General features: G+C 33.2%; 1 protein-coding gene across 2 annotated transcripts in view; it reads left to right on the top strand.

Annotated features, from left to right (window-relative positions):
• Positions 1 to 22,886, top strand: part of Tanc2 (tetratricopeptide repeat, ankyrin repeat and coiled-coil containing 2) — a 454,690-nt gene that overhangs the window by 117,078 nt on the left and 314,726 nt on the right. For both annotated transcript variants that reach the window (XM_076870152.2, XM_077110543.1), the window contains exon 4: positions 7,397 to 7,468. In XM_076870152.2, coding sequence (XP_076726267.1) covers positions 7,397 to 7,468 — 72 coding nt within the window. The remainder of the gene's footprint in view (positions 1 to 7,396; positions 7,469 to 22,886) is intronic.

Below are 22,886 nucleotides of genomic sequence, written 5' to 3'. Positions count from 1 at the left end.
TATTACTTGGCCATTTGTGTTTATTCTTTTGATAATTGTCTGTTTAATTCATTTTCCCATTTATTAATTGGGTTATTTGATTTTTTTGGTGTAGCATTTTTTTGAGTTCTGTATATATTCTAGATATTAATTCTGTCAAAAGAGTAGCTAGCAAAGGTTTTCTCCCATTGTGTAGGTTCTCTCTTCATATTTCTAAGTGTTTCCTTTGCTGTGCAAACCTTTTTAATTTAATACTATCCCATTTCTTAACTCTTGGCATTATTTCTGAGCTTCAGAGGTCCTATTGAGAAAGTCATTGCCTGTGCCTATATGTTGGAGTGTTAACTCTACATTTTCTTTTAGGAGTTGCATAATTTCTGTTCTAATACCTACCTCTTTGATCCATTTGAGTTTATTTTTTGTGCATGGTGAGAGATAAGGGTCTAATTTCATTCTACATATGAATAACCAGTTTTCACAGCATTAGTTGTGAAAAAGTCTGTCTTTTCTCCAGTGTATATTTTTGGCATCTTTGTCAAGAATTACATGACTATAAATGTGTGGGTTTGTCTCTATATCTTCTATTCTGTACAATTGGTCTATGTGTCTATTTTTATGTCAGTACCATGCAGTTTTTGTTACTATGTCTCTATAGTATAATTTGAAGTTAGATAGATATTGTAATGCCTCCAACATTGCTTTTTCACCTTAGAATAGTTTTGGCTATTCTGGGTCTTTTATTCTTCCAAATGAATTTTAGGACTGTTTTTTATCTACTTTTATGAAGAATGTCTTTGGTATTTTAGTGGGGATTGTATTGTGAATGGAATTGTTTCCCTGATTTCTTTTTCGGCATATTCATTGTTGGTACACAGGAAAGCTGTTGATGTTTGTATGCTGATTTTGTAACATGCTACTTTGCCGAATTTATTTATTAGTTCTAGCAGTCTTTTTGTGGAGTTTTTTGGATCTTCTAAGTATAGGATCATATCATCTGTAGACAGTGATAAATTTGACTTCTTTCTTTTCTGTTTTTATCCCTGTTATTTCCTTCTCTTACCTAATTTCTCTGGCTGGAATATATTAAATAGGAGTATATTATATTATATATTAATATAGCCTTTATGATGTTGAAGTAGATTCCTTCTATCCTTAGTTTCTTCAGTGTTTTTATCGTAAGTAGGTATTGAATTTTGTCAAAAGCCTTCTCTGGGTGTATTGAGATGACTAAGTGATTTTAACTAATTGTCCTTAATTCAATTTATGAGATGAATTACATTTATTAATTTGTGTATGTTAAACCATTCTTTCATTTCTGGAATAAAACCAACTTGGTTGTGATATATAATCTTAATATGTTGTTGAACATGATTTGCTAAAATTCTATTAAGTATTTTTGTATCTAATTTCATCAGGAATAATGGTATATAGTTTTCTTTCCTAGATGTGTCCTTATCTGTTTTGGGTATTTGTGTGACACTGGCTTCATAGAATGAATTAGAAAGTGTTCCAGCCCTTTCTATTTCATAGAATAATTTTAGGAATAATGGCCTTAGTTTTTCTTTAAAAGTCTAGTAGAGACAGCTAAGAATTCATCTGGTCCTGGACTTTTCTTTGTTAGACAGGCTTTTTATTACTGTTTCTATCTCATTGCTAGCTATTGTTTTCTTTGTCCTTTTGATTCAATTTTGGCAGGTCATATGAGTTTAGAAATGTATCCATTTCTACCATCTCACTCCAGTAAGATTGGCAGCCATTAGGAAGTCAAACAACAACAAGTGCTGGCGAGGATGTGGGGAAAAGGGTACACTTGTACATTGCTGGTGGGACTGCAAATTGGTGCGGCCAATTTGGAAAGTAGTATGGAGATGTCTTGGAAAGCTCAGAATGGAACCACCATTTGACCCAGCTATTTCCCTACTCGGTCTATTCCCTAAAGACCTAAAAAGAGCATACTATAGGGACACTGCTACATCCATGTTCATAGCAGCACAATTCATAATAGCAAGACTGTGGAACCAACCTAGATGCCCTTCAATAGACAAATGGATAAAAAAAAATATGCCATTTATACACAATGGAGTATTACTCTGCATTAAAAAATGACAAAATCATAGAATTTGCAGGGAAATGGATGGCATTAGAGCAGATTATGCTAAGTGAAGCTAGCCAATCCCTTAAAAACAAATGCCAAATGTCTTCTTTGATATAAGGAGAGTAACTAAGAACAGAGTAGGGACGAAGAGCATGAGAAGAAGATTAACATTAAACAGGGATGAGAGGTGGGAGGGAAAGGGAGAGAGAAGGGAAATTGCATGGAAATGGAAGGAGACCCTCAGGGGTATACAAAATTACATACAAGAGGAAGTGAGGGGAAAGGGGAAAAAATATAAGGGGGAGAAATGAATTACAGTAGAGGGGGTAGAGAGAGAAGAGGGGAGGGGAGGGTGGGAGGGGGGATAGTAGAGGATAGGAAAGGCAGCAGAATACAACAGACACTAGTATGGCAATATGTAAATCAATGGATGTGTAACCGATGTGATTCTGCAATCTGTATACGGGGTAAAAATGGGAGTTCATATCCCACTTGAATCAAAGTGTGAAATATGATATATCAAGAACTATGTAATGTTTTGAACAACCAACAATAAAAATTAATTAAAAAAATAAAAAAATTAAAAAAAAAAGAAATGTAGCCATTTCTTCTAGGTTTTCCAATTTATTGGAGTATAAGTTTTTAAAATAGTCTCTAATGATCCACTGGATTTCTGTGATGCCTGTGGTAATTTCTCATTTTTCACCTCTAATTTTATTTATTAATCAGGTTTTCTTTCTTTTTCTTTTGATGAGTTTGGCTAAGGGCTTAATAATCAATCTTGTTTATATTTTCAAAAAAACAACTCTCTTTCATTGATCTTTTAGTTTTTTTATCCTCAAATTTATGTATTTCAGCTCTGATCTTAATTATTTTCTTCTTTCTACTGTTTTTGGAATTGTTTTTTTTCCCCCCAAGGGCCTTAAGGTGTATCGTGAGGTTGTTTTATTTGGGATCTTTTTGATTTTCTAATATAGGCACTCATAGCTATAAATTTTCCTCTTAGAACTACCTTAATAAAATCCCAGAGGGTCTGGCATATTGTATTACTATTCTCATTTAAGTATTTTTTAATTTCTCCCTTGATTTTTTTCTATCACCCATTCATCATTCAAAAGTGCATTGTTCAATCTCCATGTGTTTATATAGTTTCTGTACAGTTTTGTTATGTTGATTTCTAATTTCATTCCATTTTGATCAATAGGATGCCTGGAATTACATCAGTGTTTTTTGTATTTGCCAAGAGTTGCTTTGTGGCACAAGATTGCAGCTTTGATCCCTTTAAGAATCATAAAGGTTTACTCAGGGGAAAATGTCTTCCACAATGCATTATGTACTTTTAGTCATCTTTCAAATGCTTGTTTTGGTTACAGAGATTGATACGTACCATGTAATTAAGTGGTGGAGGGGGGGAGGGGTGTCTTTAATTTCTTTAGGGTATTTTTTCTGGAATTCTTACACTTCATTCCCAAAATCACCTACAGAAAGCCAGAAAATAGATCTTGCTACCATTAAACTTTCAGTGACCCCTGGAGTAAATTAGGTGTCATTTGCAGAGCCTTCCTTTCATTTTCACTGCCCTTACTTTCAAGTTGTTCAAGAAACATCACTTTCCATAGAGATTGCTATAATTAGCCTTCTAACTAATCTCCTAACCGTTAGAAAACTGTCAGTTTTCATATGGGCCATAATCTAAGAATGGTTTTTATATTTTCAATGGTTGAAAAAAAGAATAATATTTTGAAACACATAAATTATATGATATTCAGATTTTAGTGTCAATAAATAAAGTTTGTTAGGAACAGAATCACAAGTGCATTTACTCAGGGTTGAAAATCACCACTGTAGCTGGGCACTGTGGTCATACCTGTAATCCTAGCAGCTCAGGAGGCTAAGGCAGGAGGATCTTGAGTTCAAAGCCAGCTTCAGCCAAAGTGAGGCGCTAAGCAACTCAGTGAAATCCTATCTCTAAATAAAATACAAAATAGGGATGGGGGTTATGGCACAGTGGCTGAGTGCCCCTGAGTTCAATCTCCGGTACTCAAAAAATCACCACTGTAGTTTCTATTCTGGTATACCTCTATACTATTTCAGGGACATCCTTTTAAAATGAAAATTATTCTAGATTAAATGTATTTATAGATTTTTTTTCAAAACATGTTTTAGGCAGATCAGATTTCTTATTTGTTTTTCCCAGCATAATTTTTATGACAGCACCTATTGGCTAACCTTGTACCTGACCATAAGTGAGTTAAAAATGTTTCCAGCTCAGGAAATGGTTGATTTAGAGTAGTTCATACGTCAATGTAATGAATATTGACCTTTTCACTAAAAAATTTAAAAAATGTATCATGTTTTCACACTGTAAATATTTAGAAAGAGCTCTTTTTCTTATATTTTCTTGTTAAGGCAGCTTTTTAATAAATTCCTTGTAAAGTATACATAGTTAAGTTTGCAGTGACAAATTCAATTAAGAAATGGAGAACCAATGCATGAAATAAGCCTTAGTTACCAAAGCAGAGGTACCACAGCATGTCAAGTCCTAAATTTTCTTCCTTATATTAGAATTTCTTAAATAATGGTATCCATATAAAGAGCAGGTATGTAGACCTGGGAAGGAAAGATTATAATGTCTGTCTGCAAAGTGTCCCAGAATTCATAATAAAGTACTTTAGTTTATTTTGGTTGCAGCCAGTTCATTGCCAAAGGAAGTACTCTTTAATTTTTTTTAGTAGAATAAAGGGTTTGGGAGAGAGAGAACTCACAAAGTGCTTCTAGAAAAGTATTTTTCTTTAGAGAATATGTCTTTTAACTTTATATTAGAAACAAATAAGAAGATTGGATTTGAAGTGTAAGATTAAATCTTCCTAATCAACTTTAGTAGAAAACTTCTGTAGATATCATCATCCAAAGTACATGTATGAAGACATGAATTGGTGTCAACATACTTTATATACAACCAGAGATATGAAAAATTCTGTATACATATAATAAGAATTGTAATCCATTCTACTGATTTTTAAAAATCAATTAAATAAAGAAAACACCTATTATAAAATGGAAGAATTGCTGTAGTTATAGAATTAATCTTTCAACACATTCTTTTATAAGGAGAAAATGAGATGGAACCATGATAACAAATTAAACTCAATAAATATTTAATAAATTTGGGTAGAAGTTAATAGTAAAGAGATGTAATGAATCACACCACCTTATCACTGCCCTTACTTTCAAGTTGTCCAGTTAGTCACCATGAGTTTCTGTGTCTTCATCTATGAAATAGACATTTACTTCCAAAGTTTTGATAAACTATCTAAAATACCTGGCAGATAGTACATACTTAATGATTGTTGGCCACCTTTCTTTGTGTTCTTAAACAAATATTGGAAAGGAGAACATTTAAAGATTTTTAGACCTATCGAATATTAATTCTTAACAGCATGAGGTAGCAGAATTCCTAAAGGGTTTAAAAGCCTAAAAATTAAGTTTGAATTGGTTCAGTTAAAACACCTAACTTTATAAAAAGAATACATACAAATTACAGAATTGCTTACTTGGAATGTGAAGTATAATTAAGAAGATTATAAACATGTTTATTTCCTTCAAAAGGATTAAAGGATTAAAAAATTAATTTTTAACAGAGGCAGGTCATTCATTCTGGGATGATGATAATGCATAGGTAGATTTTTGCTTTAATTTTTTTCCCATTATGTCAAAGGAAAAATTCTTACCATTTTATTTCAAATAAAATATTTAAATAAATATTTATTTTGTCAACATGTCTAATTATATTTTTTCAAATGTAGTAACTTACATCATAACAATAGAATACTTAAAATGATTTGGATTTTAAAAGTATTTACATATTGCTATAAAAATACAATTGCTTATCATTTTGTGTCTTGCTTGCTAAATTATTTTATAAGTCTTATTAGTTAAATTAATGGAGTGCTTAGTTGCTGAGGTCATACTGGAATCAGATGTAAATATTTTTGGCTCATTATGTACTATCTTTTGTTTTTAGAATCAATTGACTGATGCTATTCTTGCTAGATAAGCCCTCTGCAAAATAAAAAATACTTGATAAATATATTTTATATATGTGTTGATTATTGCTAAACCTTACATCTAATAAGTATTTTTAAAAAGTAACTTTATATGAATAATGAATTTTAAAATGGACTGTGTGTTTTAAAAAGATAAATGAAGATACATTAGCTCTGTGACAAAATAGTAGAGTAGTGTAAGTAGAGGCAGGGAAAGGATGTCCTTGTAAACCCTGTCTGTAGCTACTACTTTTTTCAATTAAGTTAAAAATAAGATAATTGGTTGTATAAGATAAAGAATAAAGGAGATTGTTGAATCTTTAATACATTCTAAACTTGACTAAAGTAAAAAGAAATTTATAGGCATTTAAATCACTATGCTATGGCTGGGGTCATGGCTCAGTGGCCTAGCATGTGTGAGGCACTAGGTTTGATTCTCAGCACCACATATAAATAAATTAAATAAAGGTCCATTGACAACTAAAACAAATATTAAAAAATAAAAATAAAAAATCACTATGCTAAAATTTTAGCTTCGGCATTTAGTCTCAATTTTTTTATCTTAGATATACTTTATGACATTCTCAATCTATTGATTTGTTTTACTCTGACAACTTTATTTAGGTGAGTGATGTTTGGTTTTATATAATAAAATTGAGGAAATTATTTAATTAAACTCGTTTGTTATAGCTTTTTATAAATTCCAGTTCTAGTACTTATTTCTTGAAAAAATGAAGATTTATATAAGGAAATGGATTATTTTCATATAATTTAAAAATCATGGCAAAAGCAAACTCAAAATTTGATTTTTATCTCAATCATATTTCATAGATTTATTTATTTTACATTTTCTAAAGCATATAAAGGTAATTTTATTACAGTAGAAATACAGTCTTTAGATAGTGTTATTTGACATACTTATGACAAATAAATAGCAGCCACTCATTAAACATTGCTAAATTGAAATTCTGTGAATAAACTTCAGAGTTGATAAAATTACTGCATTATATGCAGAATAGAATGTATACATACGGTAGAGGGGAAAAATCTCTGACACTTCCATTAGACTTTTAGACTGGAATGTAAACCACCCCTATAAGAACAACAGTAAGAACCATTTTTTATATGGAAAACAAATCTTCAAATATTTTAACGATCCAGATCATATGAAAGGAAATGATAGATTTTAAGATGTAGATGGCTTCAGGGACGATTTTATATCAGTTTCAGTTTTCATTTATTTATGCTGTTTTTTTTTCACCCTAATCTTATGCAGATGGAGGGAGCGAAGAACCACCGGATCGAAGACAGTCAAGTGTAGATTCTCGCCAAAGCCGCTCTGGGCAAGGTAAATTTTGCCAGCTCTTCCTTTCTGATGCTTAATTTGGAGATTGGGATTTTTGCTGAATGTAGTCTGGTTATTCTCATTTTGCATTTAGGACTTAAATGATACAATTTAAAATTTCTGTATGATGTACTTTATTCAAGTTATAAGAAAATTAAAAATGGTCTCTTGTCATTTTAAAATGATTTTGGAACATAGCAGTGTATGTCTCAATATCATTTCTGAAGTGTAACCAAAAATAAATTTTGAACAATATCATTTATAGGAGTATCATCACACTATGTTTTTTAAAATTTCATCAATATAATATTTGTTGTCTTAGATCTCTCAGAAGAAATGGCAAAATTATTGTATTATTTTAGGCTCTTCCTACTTTTTTCCTTCTTTAACTAAAATTTTTTATTGTAGGCTTTTGATTAATTTTTTGAAGTGATAATTGGACTATCCCAACTAACATATTTAAAATAGCATGACTATCCCTTCCTATAATTCCTTTTTCTTCATAGTAATTATCATCTTCATATTTACTGTTTATATTTTATGTTCAAAATAAATGTTCCATGATAACACAGCTTTTGTCTGTTTTGTTTACTGCTGTATCCTCAGTGTCAAGAAAAAAATATCTGAAATATAGTAGTCACTAAATAAATGTTGTTAAATGAATGAATTGATCTCTGAAGAGAATTAGAATTGAGCCAGGAGCAGTGACGCATGCCTGTAGTCCCAGCGGCTCTGGAGGCTGAAGCAGGAGGACCACGAGTTCAAAGCCAGCCTCAGCAATGGCAAGGCATTAAGCAAATCAGAGAGACCCTGTCTCTAAATAAAATACAAAATAGGGCTGGGGACGTGGCTCAGAGGTCGAGTGCCCCTGAGTTCAATCCCTGGTACCCCCCCCCCCAAAAAAAAAAAAAAGAGAGAATAAGAATTGAGAACACAAACTGATGAATAAACTACAGACTGTTAGGCCATAATTTACCAAGTTTGGTTTTCAGAGAATCTTTCAGCTAAAATACAAGAGTTAACTGGTAGTAAAGCAATTTTCTTTACATTCTTAGGGATTTTCTTTACAATATCTCTTTATTCAAAAGAAATTTAAAAAGAGCCATTTATAATGACTTACATGAAAAACAGGTATTATTGGGAGCAAAACACGGGTAATCTGTACTTCAAGTTTTGCTCATTTCAGAAATTCATTGAAAGATCAGTAAAGGGGGATTGGAGAATAGACAACGTCCACATAATTTTAGAAACATGGAGAGTATATTAATAATATGAAACTGAATTCTAAATTCATTAGCAGCAAAAATCAGTAAGAAAAAAACCCCAAACACCCTAAATTACCCTCTAGAAGTCTCAAAAAGCTCAAGATTGATAGTATGTGGAAATAGAGGTGAAGGGAGGATTGTTTAAAAGTCAGTCGAGGAATCCTCTCCCAAGACCTAGCTGGGCAAGTGCCCAATTCCCCACGTCTAACCTTAGCAAAGCCTAGAATTTATTCTTTGGAAATGAAAGAAACCAGGCTCCCTAGACTGGGAGACACCAAACACAACCTAGAGAAGGAGTCCTATGCTAAAAACAGGAGAATTGGATCCCAGGTTTTTTCCTCCTATCTTTATCCTACTGGGCTCAGAATACTGACAGTTCAGGACTTTATCTTCTAGACAGGAGATTGAAAAAGTCTTTTGTGGGACTCTAATGAAGAAAAAAAGATATACAAGATAATGCAGCCATGAAACAAGAAGGAACTACAAAAGAATGACATTTGTCTGCTTAAAATAACTCTTAGATATTAAAATTATTATGGCAGAAATCAAAGCTCCATAGAAGTATTAAAAATTTCTACCACCACCACCACTTCAGACAGAGCATTAATCTCCAGGATAAAAACAAAGAACTCAAAAAACTGAACACCAAAAAACCCAAAGTAACCCAATCAATAAATGGGCTAAGGAACTGAACAGGCACTCCACAGAAAAAAGAAATACGAATGGTCAAAAATATATGAAAAAATTGCTCAACATCTCTAGCAAGTAGAGAAATGTGAATCAGAACTACACTGAGATTCCATCTCATTCCAGTCAGAACGGCAATTATCATGGATGCAAGCAACAATAAATTTGGTGAGGATGTAAGAAAAGAAGTTTACTTATACATTGCTGGTGGGACTGCAAATCGGTGCATCCACTGTGGAAAACAGTATGGAGATTCTTCAGAAAAGTTGGAGTGGAACCTATAATTTGACCCTGTTATCCCACTCCTCAGTTTGTACCCAAGGGACTTAAAATCAACATACTACAGTGACATAGCCATTCAGTGTTTATAGCAGCTCAATCCACAATAGCCAAACTATGGAACCAACCTAGGTGCCCTTAAACAGAAGAATGGATAAAGAAAATGTGATGGAATATTACTCAGACAAAGAAGAATGAAATTATGTCATTTGCTGGTGAATGGATAGAACTGGAGAACATCATGCTAAGTGAAATAAGCCAGTCCCCAAACACCAAAACTCTCTGATATGTGGATATTCAACTACAACAAGGGAGGGGAAGATAATTAGTTATACTATGTTTGTATAATATTTCAAAATATACTATTTTATTGTCATGTAAAAAATAATAAAAATATAAAAATTAAAATAAATTAATGTTGAAGGAATCCCTGAAAGGGTAGATCAAAAGGTTAGAAGTGATAGGAAAGAAGTAAAAATTGTTAAGAAATTTATTGGATCAGTTAAAGGATTTCAATATTCAACTAATAGTAGTTTTCAAAAGAAAGTACAAATGAAATGGGAAAAAATCATCAACAAATGATTCAAGAGAATTGTCTTGTACTGAAGAATGTGGATTTCCTGATTGAAAAGGTTCATGTATAATGGCTTAGAAACAAACTAGAGCACGTTGTGGTGAAATTTGGCATTACTGAGGCCAGACAGTGATTTCATGTTTCCAGAGAGGAGAAACAAACAAACAAACTTGTCAGTTGACTTTGGACTTCTCAGCGGTGGCACTGGAAATGGAATTTTTAAAAAAAGGAAAGCATTTTCTTCAAAAATTTTAAGCAAAATAATTTTAATCTTAGAATTCTAAATGCATTTAAACTATTCTATTATATTTTTCATATCACTGGTTTTCTGGTCATGAAGAATTTCCCCCTCTGACATTTATGACATTTAGCTATAGGCTGACAGTTGTGAAATGGACTTGCCTTGGGCAGGACTGGAAGGGAAAGATAAAAGGGGAGTGTAGGGTGTCTGGTGCATGGCCAGTGTCTTCTAGGCATGAGGGTTTTTCTCTCCTGTATGTTAGCCAGCCACCTTTCCCTCTGATCTCTCAGGTAATGGATTCTAACTCACATATACCCACATTCACTGCTACAGTTTATGGCAGAGACCTCTGATACGTTCTGCTTATCACATTCATGTGGGATTGGGAGATGGGCCTGACTCCTTGTACCCCACTTAGTCAGATTGCTGCCTGTGGTTGTTTTCTCCTTGCATGTCTTGCTTTACTGCTGAAACTAGACCCAGAAACACTCTAGGATCACCGTTATCTTCCTACACATGCTCTGGGCTATAGTTTCCCCAATCCTGTTACAATATGTTTTTGTTTTCCATGGCTTTTGAAAACATTTCTACTCAATTATTGAAGAAATAATATTATGGGCATTTTGTTGTATCTTGTAGTACAGTGTTTCAGGATTTGTTCCTTTTAAGATACTTTTTTTCTTTTTTTTTTTTTTGGTCATTTCCACACAACTCTTAGTGTTTGTAAGCTACCATTATTTATTTTAAATTACCATAATTTCTTTCCTTTACTATTACAATAGCATCCTGACTTATCTTACTATTTCCACTCTTACTGACAAGTATTCTATTGTCCATTTGATAGTCACATTGCTCTTTTTAAATAAATAAGGGCCCCAAATTTGAAAACAATATCCCAGTAATTTTTTCCCTTCTTTTTTTTTTTTTTTTTGTTACTGGAGATTGTTCCCAGGGACACTTGGCCAGTGAGCCACATCCCTAGCCCTTTTTTTATATTTTATTAGGAGACAGAGTCTTACTGAATAGCTTAGACCCTCGCTAAGTTTCTGAGGCTGGCTTTGAAATCGTGATCTTCTGCCACAGCCTCCCAAGCTGGCTGGGATCACAGGCATTGGCCACCAAACCCAGCTGAAATCCCCATTAATTTCTTATCATGTTTAGAATAAATTTCAAAGTTTATGTTATTCTCTACCATGATCTTAGTTCATTTACCTCTTTTTAATTCCCTATTCTATGTCCTTCTAGTTTACTGAAATGCTGGTCTTTTTGATCAAGCCTGTTAAGAATGTTTCTTAAGTTCTTTCTTGTTATAAAAGGATATAGATTTCTACTTAAGTAAAAGAAATTTCTATGACCATCCCAAATCCCAGCCCTAACTTTCATAGTATTTATCACTACCCAAAATTAAACTATTCATTTAATTACTTATTATCATCTCGGCTACTGGAAGGAAAGTTTCATGTAAGCAGGTATACTTGTCTTGTTTATCACTGTAGTCCTAGGACACTGGCATTACAAAAATTTATCAATATTTGTTAAATAAAGAATAAAGCAAATATCTAGCATTTGGTGTGCTTGGAAAAGTATGTGAATGTGCCTAGGCCAAATATTGATTCAGTATTCACTTCTGTTACTTTTGTAACTGAAAAAAAGTAGTGCCAGAAATTTGTTGAATGTAGGTAATTTGTCAGAACTATCAACCATCAATTGATTTGTAAACTGAGGCTCGATATATGACTGTAAAACCTCAAGGTAGGTGGTTATTTTCTACTTGTCAGTAGCATATTATATAATTGGATTATATTGTTGATTGTATTTTGTCTTATTTGTTGATTGAATCTGTTTTTCTTTGTAATCTAGTTCATTAATATTAGGGTCTTTGCATCTAGAATCATACTAGTGCCTTATTTTCATGCCATTAAGTATGATGAAGGAAGCTTTATAATTCTCTAAAGGTTATATAATTCAGGAATCTTTGAGTTTCTTCATCAGATTTTTTTTTTGTCATTTTGACTCCATTTAATGTATTAAATTATTTTTTCCCCTTAATGGTCATATATATGTAAACTGAACTTCTTTGGTTCTAGATATTAAATAGAGGCATGAGCAAACATGAAAAGGTTGAAACCCAGTTCTGATTCACTTTTTTAAGTGTTTTTTTTAAGTTGTAAATGGACATAATACCTTTATTTTATTTTTATGTGGTGCTGAGGATTGAACCCAGTACCTCACATGTGCTAGGCAAGTGGTCTACAACTGAGCCACAACACAGTCCCTGATTCACTTTTGAAAAGAGACCATCGTGCAGGCATTAGGTTTTGATATATAATATATATAGGTATAATAATGCCCATGAAACCAGCTTGTGCTGAAGACTGGAAAAACATGTGCAGTATTTGGCTTTCCACAATTCCCATTATTTATAGCCAGCTTTATTTGATTAATACATGCTGGTATATCCATAGTAATAATTTACTAAATTTTCAAAATAATATGTTATGACTTTTTTTTTACTTTCCTTGGAAATTTGTAAAATTTTAGCAGATATGAAATGTTATATGCTTGAAGCATATAAATTATTCTTCAGTCCAGAAAATTACAGTTTTTGGTGGTACTGGGGATTGAACACAGGGCCTTGTGCATGCTAGTCAAATGCTCTATCATTGAGCCATATCCCCAAACCTAAGATTTTTTTTTTTTTTATTAAATCAACTATGGTTAATTATAGACAGTAATGAGAAAAACTATCTCAATATTCATTTTTTATTTTAGCTTACGTATTGTATGTACAAGAGTGTTTTGTTGTTTTACTAGTTTACCATTCAGATAAGAAATATCAATTACGGGGCTGGGGATATAGCTCAGTTAGTAGAGTGCTTGCCTCACATATACAAGGCCCTGGGTTCAATCCCCGCCCCACCACCACCAAAAAAAAAGAAAAAAAAATCAATTAGGGGGTTGGGGGTGTGGCTTAGTGGTAGAGCACTTGCCTGGCACATGTGAGGCACTGAATTCAATCTTCACCACCACATAAAAATAAATAAATAAATAAAATGAAGGCATTGTGTCCATCTACAATTTAAAAATATTAAAAAAAATCAATTAGGACTCACTATAAATTGCTTTAGAAGAAAGAAAAAATAAACTTAATGTTTAGTAATATGTATGTACCATGCCATGGAACAATGTCTTCTCATAATTGTCAGGATAATGTTGTAAAATTGACATTATTTTTCATAGGAAAATACTTTCAATTTTACATTAATCTATAGCAAAAATTTTAAATCAGACACAGTAGCATGTAGTTAGAACCTTTCCCTTCTGATATTTCAAGTACAAATTTGTTTGTTATTGATTGGATAATACTTAAGAGATCTGAATTCACATGGTAAATCCCTTTGAAATGTCTTTATTTCTAGTCCTGTATTTCTTCTGAAATTTACTTCTTGCTGATTATTTTATTATAACACTCTGTTCATAAAATTAAACTTGAAATCAATCCTCTAATTAATGATTTCTTATTATCTTGGGATGTTAGGGATATATTAGAACATGTTTATATATTTTGGTTGTACTTGTATTTTTAAATGTGAGATACAATGATTTTAATTAACTACAAAAATGACACTTTATCAAAAAATTCCTCCTCCCCTCCCCTAAAGTAACAATATCATCTGCATTCAGTCTGAATTCTTCCATACTTTTCTCTGAGTTCATACTAGTATATCCAAGAAGGTATATACACATACAAATTAATAGTTTTTATATTTACTCCCAACAGTATTACATGCCATCCCTCCAAGAATATACTGAAACTCTTAATTTCTTAAAATCTCTATAATGGTCTATAAGCATAAGTAACCCTTAATTTATTACACTATTTTCATATCTGTTAGTGTTTATATTTGCAAAGTGCTTTATTTATAATCATCCTAAGTTTTGGAATATGCAGACCAAAGCACCTTTTGTGTCAGAACACATTAATTATTCCACTTAGCATTATGATAATTGGCCTAATTGACATTAGAGGTCTTGTAGGAGCCACTCCTCGATTATCCATATTTTTTAAAGAAAAGGAATAAAAGGATGACCACTAAAAAGGTTGGGAAAGGTGTGTTAAACAGATTAAAGGGTTTTGATTTAAAGTATTTAAAATTTTCTGATAAGAGATGATCATAAAAACCTCTTTGAAAAACTTTATGTATCTAAGGTAGGTGTGGTTAGTACGTACCTTTACGCCTCTATGTCTCCCAGTGGTTCAGGAGGTTGAGACAGGAGGATCACAAGTTCAAAGCCAGCCTCAGCAATTTATTCATGTTCTAAGCAAGTTAGCGAGACCCTGAATCAAAATTCAAAAATAAAAAGGATTGGGGATATGGTTCAGTGGTTAAGTGTCCCTGGATTCAATCCCTGGTACCAAAAAAACAAGCAAGCAAGCAAGCAAGCAAACAAAGCTTTGTAAATCTTAATGAAGGATCAGAAACAGCGGGAGTACAAAAGTTGACGAAGGAACCTATTAGTAAAGCCTGGGGTAAAATTATTAGAGTCAATACTCTTTTTGTTTTGTTTCATTTGAGTAGGCTGGATTTTATGTTTTATTTCTAGTAATAGATTGAAGAGCTTGTTCCCACAAGAGGGCAGGCTAACACAACTTGGAAAACTTCAAATTATAAATGTGTGGGTATGGTGGATAAGTAATGTATCAAAATTGATTAAATCCATTGTTGATTTACTAGAAAGGGCAAATTACTAATGGGCAGAAGCATGTAGAAAAGTGATTGGCTGATATTCTCATGACTGTTTATTAGGGGTGTCAGTGTAGACTGTTGGCAATTTGGACTTTCAGCTGAGTGGCAATAGATTAATATCAATGAATAGAAATCCATGTTCCTGGGCTCATATAAACTTCATCTTGTTTTTAAACAAGGCAGAAATACAGTAAATGTGCTGTAAAGAGACTGGCTGAGTCTTCAGAACAGGTCATCTTACTGTTGGGTTAAGGAGCCCCTTTTCTGTAGAATTTGCTCTTTGCCAGATATTCACATGAGCCATAGATTATTTCATATTTTATACTTTTTAAAAGAGGTCTATCTACATTCTTTACCTCCCAGATCAGTTTATCATTACTTTTTGAATTGTTTTTTTCCAAGTCTCAAATGTCTAGTCAGACCATTAAGCATAGGTCAGTATCCAACAGTTCCTCTGTCTCCTTACAAAGAAAATGAACCCTGATAAATTACTGCCACTGGGAGAGTTTCCTTTTATCACTGCCCTTTAGAATAGGGTTTATACTGTGGTTGTCATGTAGAATCATCATTTTAAAAGGTGTGATTGTGTGTGTGTGTGTGTGTGTGTGTGTGTGTGTAAGAATTATTTTATTAGGGACAAATAGAAAAACATGAAAAATACAAGAGCGTGATTAAATTAGCTAAAAACTGTCTATATGTTAAAACCTTGTAATCATCAAATGAATCTTTTTTCCCAAGTTTTAATTTTTTTTATTTTTACTTTTTATTGGTTCTTTTTAGTTATACATAACATTAGGATTTTTTTTTTAAGTTTTGACCACCTCAGTGGAAATAAGATCTTTATTTCTCATTAAGAATTTTTTTCCTGTTTCCCCATTTTCCTTTTTTAAAAAATTTTTATTGTATATTTTATTTTACTTTTTCCGGTCTGTGTGATTGTATGCAGATTATATGCAGTATTTGTGTGTTCTTGCTGCCCTGATAAGTTCAAGAATATATATTTTTTTCTTGGGGCTAGAGTTGTGGCTCAATGGTAAAGTATCTGCCTAGCATGTGCAGAGATGCTCAGTTCAATCCTCAGCATCACATAAAAATAAATAAATAAAGGTATTGTATAACATTAGGATTCATTTTGACAAAATTATAAAAGCATAGAATATAATTTGTATTAATTTAGTCCCTAATACTTTCCCTTTCCCTATTCCCTTCCCTCTACTCTACTGATGTTTCTGCTATGGTAGTTTTTTTTTTAATTAATGTCTTGATGGTGAGATTCACCCCCGTTGTATATTCATATATGTACATAGGAATGTTGTGTCAGATTAATTTCACTGTCTTTCCCTATCCCTATTTTTATCCTTTCCCTCATTTCCCTTTGTCTACTCCACTGATCTTTTTGCAAACTCCCTCCTACACACCTTTTTTTTAAGAATTGGCTTCTACGTTATTAGAGAAAACATTTCACCTTTGACTTTCTGGGACTGGTGGCATATTTCACTTAGTATGATAAGTCTCCAGTTCCTCCATTTGCTAGAAGAAGGCATAATGTCATTCTTCTTTATGGCTAGCATTTCATTATACATATGTACCACATTTTCTTTATTCATTCATCTGTTGCTGGGCACCTAGTTCATTCCATAGCTTGGCTATTGTGAATTGTGCAATTATAAACATTAGTGTGGCTGTGATACTGTAGTATGCTTATTTTAAACCTTTTGGCTTTATACGGAGGAGTGAGATAGCTGGGTCATATATGGTGGTTTTATTTCTACTTTTTTGAGAAATCCCCATGCTGTTTTCCAGAGTGGTTGCACTAATTTTGCAGTCCCACCAACAATGTATGAGTGTACCTTTTCCCTCATATTCTCACCAACATTTATTGTTATTTGTATTCTGACTAGAATAAGATGTAATCTCAGTGTGGTTTTAATTTGCGTATTTCTAGAGATGTTGAACTTTTTTTTTAATATATTGACTATTTGTATTTCTTCTTTTGAGATGTGTCTGTTTAGTCCTTTTGCCCATTTATTAATTGGGTTATTTGGTTTTTTAGTGCTAATTTTTTGAGTTCTTTATATAGTCTGGATATTAATGCCCCGAGGAGCAGGTGGCAGAGATTTTTCTCCCATTCTGTAGGGCTCTCTTCACACTCTTAATTGTTTCCTCCTTCAGTCAAATGGCCATAGAGAATTTTCCTTGAGATCATACAAACAGAATAAGAGAGAAGAAGCAGTATAGCAGAAGTAGAAACCATAGACATCTGGGTCACTTGCTTTTGAAAATTGCTTGTGATTTAGGACCTGCTCAAGATTGATTTCATTTCATGTATACTGTTTCCATTTAATGATGAAGTGCTGCATTGTACACCTAACTATATTACTTTGTTTGTCTAGCAATATTTAGGTCATGGTGGGGTGCCCGGGTCACAGGGTAACACAACAGTACATGGTTAAGTATCATTCTAAACCAAAAGCTATTTTTCTAATAAGGATAATAATTATTTGCAGACAATGACATGAGTTTTTTTCCCCCCAAAATAACAAGGATCTGTTCTGAGATTCCCCTAAAGTTTTTCAATAAGTACCTCATCAAGTTATCTAAATTATATGCTGCTTCCTGTTCTCTAAGTCTAATCAGCATGATATCATCAATGTAATATACCAGCATAATGCCCTGTGGAATGGAAAGGCACGCCTTTGGGGATTAGACTATGTCCTAGAGCCAGAGAATTGATAAGATGTAAAACAGTGAAAATGTGTTTCTGGTCTTGGTAGCTGAACACGTACTGCTTCTGATAGTCTCATTCTTAGGTCAACAAATACAAACTAGGTACCAGGTATGTTTTAGTTTATCTCAGCTACAAAACCACATCTAAAATAGTAGCGATAATAGGAGTTGCAACCTGAACAAGCTATAGAAATTCACTGTTGTTCTTCAAGATTTGTCTTACTTTTGCACAGACCTCATAAGTGAGTTGAATGAAGGTGTGATTGGCATTATCCCTTTATATATTTCTAGTCTTTGTTCATTGGATCACACTTCACTTTACCTCAGGAGACTGATTGGATTTATTCTGGATATAGGTCTAGAGCTTTAGTGGTATAAAATGTACTTATTGGCTACATGAAACATTTGAAATGTGGCTGGCTGAAAGGATAATGTGTTCTAAATGTAAAATGAACACTGAATTTTCAGAATTTGTCTTTCCATTCACTTTAAGAATATTTATTTGCCTTGACTTATTGAAGAATTGTTATAATAGTTGGTTAAAAGTTTTCTTACCCAATATCTGTGTCAACTCAGGGTTGATATGTGTTTATTGACTTTACCTTTTCAAGTTGATTTTTTTCCTGTTTTCTTCATAGATCAAGTAATTTAGGATCATAGCCTACATAATTTCATAAAATTTTGAACATTAGATTATGAAACCTTGGTTTTGTTTTGTAATCCTAAGGAGAATGGAAAGGCACTTAAAGCCTTTGGGGATTATAATTTAGATTGTGTGTGTGCATGTGTGTGTGTGTGTGTGTGTGTGTCAGTGGCAAACAACTAGATATGTTTAAAGACATATATTTTTACTTCTCATTGTGTGACTCACTGGAATCAGAGCAGTAGCATACCTTGCAGCTCTATTCTCAAAGCCTATAGTATGCTATGTAGGTTCAGATCCATGCATACATAGCTCATAGGTGAGCCCAGTAATTCATACCCAACACTATAGAATTGTTTTCTTGATCTCTCTTATCATCAAAATCTCACCAACACTTCATTTCCGAGAACTGTTTTTCTTAGTCCTTTAGGTAGAAAATAGGGGCTTGAGTTTTCCAATTTGACTATTCACTTCCTTCAACAGTGCCTTCATTCAGGCCAGGTGATGAGAAGACAGAGGGGGAAAGCAACAGCAATGAGGACATGCCTCATGCTCTTAGAGTTACAACTCCTGAGGCTAGGAAAGGAGTTCCATTCTTTCAGAGGTGTGGATGCTTAACCAGTCTCCACAACCATCTCAGTGCTGATACTGCCATGGTTTTGCCTGGAGACTAGAGCAGAAGAGAAGGTGAAAGGGAGGAAAAGGTGAGATTTCCCTCAATCTCTGAGACTTATAAAGGATTCTGCTATGGTTTGGATCTTGAACGTTCCCAAAAGACCTACATGTTAAAGACTTTGTCCCTGGCCTGTGGCAATATATTGAGGTGGTGGAACTTCTAGGAATTAAATAGAGACTAATGGAAGGCAGTTAGGTCATTGGGCGGTGGGTGTGTTCTTGAAGGGAAAATTGGGATCCCAGCAGCTTCCTATCTCCCTGTCTTTGCTTTCCAATCACCATGAAAATTAATAGGCTTCTTTCACCATGCACTCCTGTCCCGATACATATTGCATCACCATGTCCAGACCAATAGGGCCAAGTGACTATGGACTGAAACCTCTGAAACTGAGCCAAAGTAAACTTTTCTTGGTTTTATGTTGATTATCTCAGATATTTTGTCACAACAATGGAAAACTGACTAATATAGCCAACTTTCTTTTTCTTCAAATCGGAAAGGGAGGATTCTCTTAGGATCTGATATTACCTATTCAGATTGTCTATTTTTTTGTATGTCTATTTTTTTGTATGAGAAGTTTGACAAATTATAACTTTCAATAAATTGGTTCATGTCATTTAGAGTATCAAATTTGTTAGCATGAATTTATTCATTATAGTCCCTAATTATCCATGAGAGGTATAGTGATGTCCCCTTTTTCATTTCTGATTAGTTATTTGTGACTTCTTTCTTTTTTTCTTAGTCTGGGTAGAGGCTTATCAATTTTATTGATCTTTTCAATTTTTTTCTTTTCAAAGAATCAGGCTTTGGTTTAATTTATTTTCTCTATTGATTTTCTTGTTTCAATTTCATTGATTTCTGCTCTAATTTTTTTTGTATTATTCTTTTGTTTACTTTGGATTTAATTTGTTCTTTTTTCCTAGTTTCTAAAGAGTATTGATTTTAGATCTTTCTTCTGTTCTATTATATAATATTATGTATTATATAGCGCTGTAAATTTCCATTTTAGCACTGCTTTCACTCTATCCCATAAAGTTTGAAAACTTGTGTTTTCCTTTTTCTTTAGTTCAAAATATTTAAAAATTTCTTTTGAGATTTCTTCATTGACCTATGTGTTATTTAAATATGTGGCATTTATTCTCTAAGTACTTTGTGATTTTCCAGCTATTTTTCTGTTAATGGTTTTCAGTTTAATTTCATTCTTTGAATTTGTTAAGGTATGTCTTAAGATCTGAATGTCGGGCTGGGGATGTGGCTCAAGTGGTAGTGCGCTCACTTGGCATGCGTGTGGCCCGGGTTTGATCCTCAGCACCACATACAAACAAAGATGTTGTGTCCTCCGAAAACTAAAAAAAAATAAATATTAAAAAAATTCTCTCTCTCACTCTCTCGCACTCTTTCTTTAAAAAAAAAAAAAGGTCTGAATGTCACCTATTATAAATATTTTATATGAGCTTGAAAAGAATGTATATTCTACTGCTGCTGTTGAATTTAGCTATGTCCTTGCTAATTTTCTGCCTTCTGTATCTATCTTTGATAGAGGACTATTGAAGTCTCCAAGTATGATAGTGTCCTTATCTATTTCTCTCTGAAGTTCTGTGAGTTTTTGCCTCCTGTTATTTTATGCTGTTGTTAGGTTCATACACATTAAGACCATTGTGTCTTTGTGTAAAATTTACACCTTTATTATTATGTGTTATCTCTGATTTCTCCCCTTTGCTTCTCAATGTTGCCTGTCTGAAATTAATATAACCTCTCCCACTTTCTTTTGATTAGTGTGTTAACATAGTATATCTTTCTTCATCATTATTACTTTTAACCTAAATGAATCTTTTTTAAAAAATATTTATTTTATAGTTGTAGTTGGACACAATACCTTTATTTCCTCATTTATTTTTTATGTGTACTGAGGATTGAACCCAGGGTCCTGCTCGTGCGAGACGAGCGCTCTACCACTGAGCCACAACCCCAGCCCCTTAACCTAAATGAATCTTTACATTTGAAGTGGATATCTTGTAAGCTTAAAGTTTTTTGACTCAAGGTGACAGTCTGTCCAATTGTTTGCTTGAGTGGGCATCTTGCCATGAACTGCTGGGCTCAAGTGATCCTCCTTCCTCAGCCTCCTGAGTGCCTGGGACCACAGGGTTGCACCACTGTGTCCAGCTAATCTCTGTCTTTTAATTGGCATATTTAAACCACTGACATAAAGTGTTTATAGTTGTATTAATATCTGCCATATTTATTACTGTTTTTTTTTCTTGCCTTTCTTCATTATTCCTATTTTTGTCTTCTTATCTGCCTTTTGGGACTTTACTTGAGCATTTTGTATAATTCCATTTTTCTCCTTTCCAGGGGACTGAGGAAGGAGGATCACTTGAGCCCATTATAGTTATACTCATTTTTTCACATTTTTAAGGTTTTGCCTAGAGTTTGCAATATATATTGACAACTAATCCAAGTCCACTTTCAGATGATAAAATTTTGCCCCCTTATTCACAGTTTGATTTTTCATAGTTTTAGTTACCCATGATTAACTCATGGCCTGAAAATATAAATGAGAAAATTCTAGAAATAAGTAATTCATAAATTTTAAATCGCATACTGTTCAAAGTAGAATGATGAAATCTCATGCTATCCTATCCATCCTGCCTAGGACATGAATCATTTCCTTGTCTAGCATATCCATGCTGAATATGCCACCCACCCATTAGTCCCTTAGTAGACAACTGTATTCTTATTATGGTGCCCCAAAGTATAAGAGTAGTGAAGCTGTAAAGTGATTCCTTTAAGTGAAAGTAAAAGTTTTTGACCCAATAAGGAAAGAAAAAAATTGTATACTGAGGTATACAAGATCTGTATTCTAAGATCTGCTGTACAGTAAGATATTAGAAAAACCACATTCACCTAAGGTTTTGTTTTGGTAATGGGTGAACACAAAGGCCCAGGGGTGCTTAACCACTAGCCATATCTCCAGCCCTTTTTATTTATTTATTTATTTTAATTTATTTTAATGTGGTGCTCAGGACTGAACCCAGTGCTTAACATGTTCTAGGGAAGCATTCTACCACTGAGCTACATACAACCCTAGCCCAACCCTTTTTAATTTTTATTTTGAGACACTGTCTCACTGAGTTGCCTGGGGCCTTGCTGTTACTGAGGCTGGCCTCAATCCTTCTGCTCAGCCTCCTGAATTGCTGAGATTACAGGCATACACCACTATACTGGCTCTCATATAAGTTTTTTTACAGTTATAGTTCTATTTTATTTTTCATCTCTTATAAATTAAACTTGTTATATGTATGTATGTATATATACATATACATGTGTGTGTGTGTGCGTGTGTGTATGGAAAAACATAGTAAATATGGGATTTGGTACTATTTGTATTTTAAACTTTCATTGGTTGTCTTAGAACATATCCTTTATAGGTAAGGGGAGACTATTATACACACACACACACACACACACATATATAGATAGATCTCACATTTCCTTTCTTTATGTAGATTAGACTCTCTGACCTATATCATTTTCCTCTTCTCTGAAAAACTTCTTGAAACATTTCTTACAAGGCAGGTTTTTTG

Source organism: Callospermophilus lateralis, chromosome 11, assembly GCF_048772815.1.
Source record: "Callospermophilus lateralis isolate mCalLat2 chromosome 11, mCalLat2.hap1, whole genome shotgun sequence".
NCBI lineage: Eukaryota > Metazoa > Chordata > Mammalia > Rodentia > Sciuridae > Callospermophilus > Callospermophilus lateralis.
The sequence above is the reverse complement of the archived record's forward strand: the minus strand, read 5'-3'. Positions and strand labels throughout refer to the sequence as shown.